The sequence below is a fragment of the Galeopterus variegatus genome, unplaced genomic scaffold (genome assembly GCF_000696425.1).
Source record: "Galeopterus variegatus unplaced genomic scaffold, G_variegatus-3.0.2 Scaffold3763, whole genome shotgun sequence".
In the NCBI taxonomy this organism is placed as follows: domain Eukaryota; kingdom Metazoa; phylum Chordata; class Mammalia; order Dermoptera; family Cynocephalidae; genus Galeopterus; species Galeopterus variegatus.
In genome coordinates this window covers 169,851-173,316 of record NW_007729874.1, presented here as the reverse complement: position 1 = coordinate 173,316, position 3,466 = coordinate 169,851, and the positions used below count along the sequence as shown (strand labels likewise).

The following is a 3,466-nucleotide window of genomic DNA, read 5'->3' as shown; positions in this document are numbered from 1 at the left end:
CTTCCTTAGTTAAACCATGCATTCCTTTTAACTAATATTAATGCACGTATATGTACATATCTAAGTTGCTGCGAATATATTCACAATGATCTTGCTTATATATTCATACACTTGTTAATAACTGTGCAGGTCCAGCCATTTTAACTCATTTTATTATTTTAATATTCCTAAAGTGTACACACCTGTCACTTGGAATTCAGCCCTTGTCTTTTTGTGGGTCCAGTTTAAACAGTGCTCCATGAGGTCCCCATGTGCTGGGCGAAGCTGGGGAGCCCATGGGTTTCTGTCTCACTTCCCCACTGGCCTGAAGCACTGTGCAAGCATTTAAGCTGCTGTCCCATGCTGTGCAGTAATAGTCAGCCTCGTCCTCAGGCTGCAACCCAGAGATAGTCAGGGAGGCCGTGCTCTCTGACCTGGAGCCAGAGAATCTCTCTGAGATCCCAGAGGGCCGGTTGTTATTCCTGTGCATCAGGAGTTTGGGGACATGGCCTGGGTGCTGCTGAAGCCAAGCTGCTCCCTGGTTGCCAACATTGTTGCTGTTCCCAGTACAGGTCAGTGTGACCATCTGTCCCAAGGCCTTGGACATGGAGGGCAGCTGAGTCAGCTCTGCCTGGGCCACAGACACTGTGAGGGAGGCAGAGAGAACTGTGAGATCAGGACCACCAGAGCACGCTGGACTAAAGTGGGGGACATAAAGCAGAGTTGGGTGAGGATCTCCCACCTCCCAGGTAAGTTCCACCCTCACCTGTGTAGTGAACAAGGAGGGTGAGGAGGAGAGGAGCCCAGGTCATGGTGCAGACTCTGACTCTGCTTCTTAAAGTTCTGATTTGAAGTCTGGGCCCCCCTAAGTCTCCTTATATCTCCTCAAACCTTGGGGGAGGAGTCGCTGCATTCAAATAAGACTTTGCTATCTGTCTCTTCCTGGCTCTCCCTGCCCTGGGTGCTCACAGGTCAGAAGAGGCAGGAGGAGATGAGCTGATCCAGTAGGTGGAGGTGGCCTGGCCCATGATGATCCCTGGCTACTACTGGGAGGTCAGCATGGTCTCACAAACATGGTCCAATGGACACACTGGTAGCTGAGCCTGGAGGCCCTGAGTGAATTTCCAGCTGGGGGAGGAAGGTCAATCTCAGGATTGTCCCACACTGCCCCACATTGTCCTCAGACCCAAAACCCTACCTGTCTCTCTGACACACCTGGGCATTTCGGTTAGAGGCCACGGGATTTCCTGGTCCTTTTTTCTGAAGCTGCTCATGATGTCAGAGAGGGACCCGGGGCAGCTGGAGACTCTAAACAGTGGTGCTGCTGAGTAAGACAGGTCCTTCTCACTACAAAGAGGCCAGAGGCGCTTTTCTTCTAGCTCCATCAACATACCACGCATGGCATTTTTATTAGATCATCTATTACAACTCCAAAATGCATGGCATTTTTACTAGATCATCTATTACAACTCCAAAAATAAACAGTATTTTCTCTGTCAGTTTTTCATGGAACCCACATGCACAGAGTTTAATTACACTTAATTTCTTAGCACTCCCATCATCGGCCACTGAAAGGCCCTTTTTTATTTTATTTTATTTTACTTCATTTCATTTCATTCCATTTTATTGGTTACCATCATGATCATTCCAAATCATGTCTCCATCTACTCTTGAAGCACCCACTCCAGTGTAAATAATGTAGTTCCAGGCTAACTTCCATTGGATATTCTCGAAGATATCAGTGTTTCTGTTTTTAAATTAAATAACTTTTTTCTTTTAGGTCTCATTCTGCTTCTTTTTTAAAAAAAAAACTTTGTGTAGGTTTTTGCTTGTTTTTTGTTTGTTTTACTTTCTAACTCATAATTATACTTTTATTTTATCCATGTTGCTATAGCTATATGAAAGTTTCTCAGTACTTACAACTGGTGGCTCTACACCTACTACACTGAAGTTTCAATTCCCCTTGTGTTGGGCACTTAAGTTGGTGCTGGTATTTAACCACCAGGATGGAATTCCCCGTGCACATTTCCTCGTGCCTTGTGTAAGGGTGCACGTGCTGCACACACACGTGATATGCTCTGAGTGCTGAGGGGCATCCTTCCAGACTGACTGGACTGACTTACACGTGCCCATCTGTGAGCAACAGATTATGATTCTTCACATCTTCACTGGTGCTTTATTTTCATTTTCTTTACAAAATCACTCCTCTAACATCCTCCAGGACTTCATGAATCCCTCAGAGGTAAGTCCATAGTTCTCAAAAGGTCCACAAGAACCTACACTTTTCTGCCTCTTCCCCTGCCTGTGCCAGCTCCTTGATCCGTGTCTCACCCTCAGCGCTCTCTGACCTTCTCAACTCTCTCTACTGGTTCCAGCCATGGGCCTGTTGCTGCCCCTCACCTCCTCCCATCTCACTCCCACCTGAAGCCCTTTTCCTTTGCTGGTGGCTCTGCCTGGGCAGCTCCCTCCACACAGTCATGCGGGGCTCACTCCGCAGCTTCTCCTGGGAGATTCCATTCCCTTCTTTTTGCCTTTAGTGCAATTCACCTATGTTCATATTACTTTTATCCACTTACGTTTTGCCTGCTATGAATATTTTATTGGCATTTTTGCCCATTTCTCTTGAGTTTCTTAGTTATTTGTCTTCTCTATTTGAACTTTTCATTTGAATTATATATAGCAGTACTTTGTCATCTGGCTGTTGAGAGACAGAGGGAGAGATGAGTCTGAGAGAGGTTTTGGAGTTTGAACCCACAGGATCAGCAGGCAATTAGATGGTAGTGGCATAAAAGAAGAGTACACGATCCTCTTAATTGCACAAAGATTCTCTCTTTGTGGTGATGTCTGGTTGGCACTGATGCCATGTCTTTGATCCAGGAAGTGGGCAATGGGGTGGGTACATGTGACAATGTCTGGAGACATGTATCCACTCCATATCACATTTGGGGCAGAGGGGTGCCACTGGTATCTAGAGATAGAAGACAGGGATGCTGCTAATCACTCTTTAATACACAGGACAGCCCCCTACAACAAAGAGTTCTCTGACCCAAAAGTCAATTAGTGCCAAAGTTCAGAAACTAAGGCAAAGAAAACATTTGAGAAGGAATATAACTGGTAATGAGTCTGGTTTTGTTTTTCTTGATTTATAGAACATGGTGGAAATATGATGGTGAAATTCAGGGAACTATTAGGGCTGCAGGGACTTTCTTTTCTCTTCCTGTAGAAAAAGTATGAAAATAGGAAGGTTTGCTTCATAGAGTTTTTAGCATTCATTCATTCATTCATTAAACAATTATTTAAGGAACCTCTGGAATATGGCAGCAGTAGGACTGGTACCAGACAGAAGGCCATTCTGGCTGTTGCAGGGAGATTGGGACACAAGAGATGGAAAGGTCTGTCCACCACAGACCCATACATATGCAAAAACAGTTTTAAAACCAACTCTTCTATATACATCTCCTGAAGAAGGCAGGAAAGCTTTCTCTTC

The 3,466-nt window shown here is 45.1% G+C and overlaps 1 gene segment (V, D, J or C); it reads right to left on the bottom strand.

The window, feature by feature from the left end:
* Nucleotides 1–196: 196 nt before the first annotated feature.
* LOC103601508 lies at nt 197–791 on the bottom strand. The segment is given in 2 exon segments: nt 197–624; nt 746–791. Coding segments are annotated over 2 exon segments (474 nt in total).
* Between the last annotated feature and the right edge of the window lie 2,675 nt (nt 792–3,466).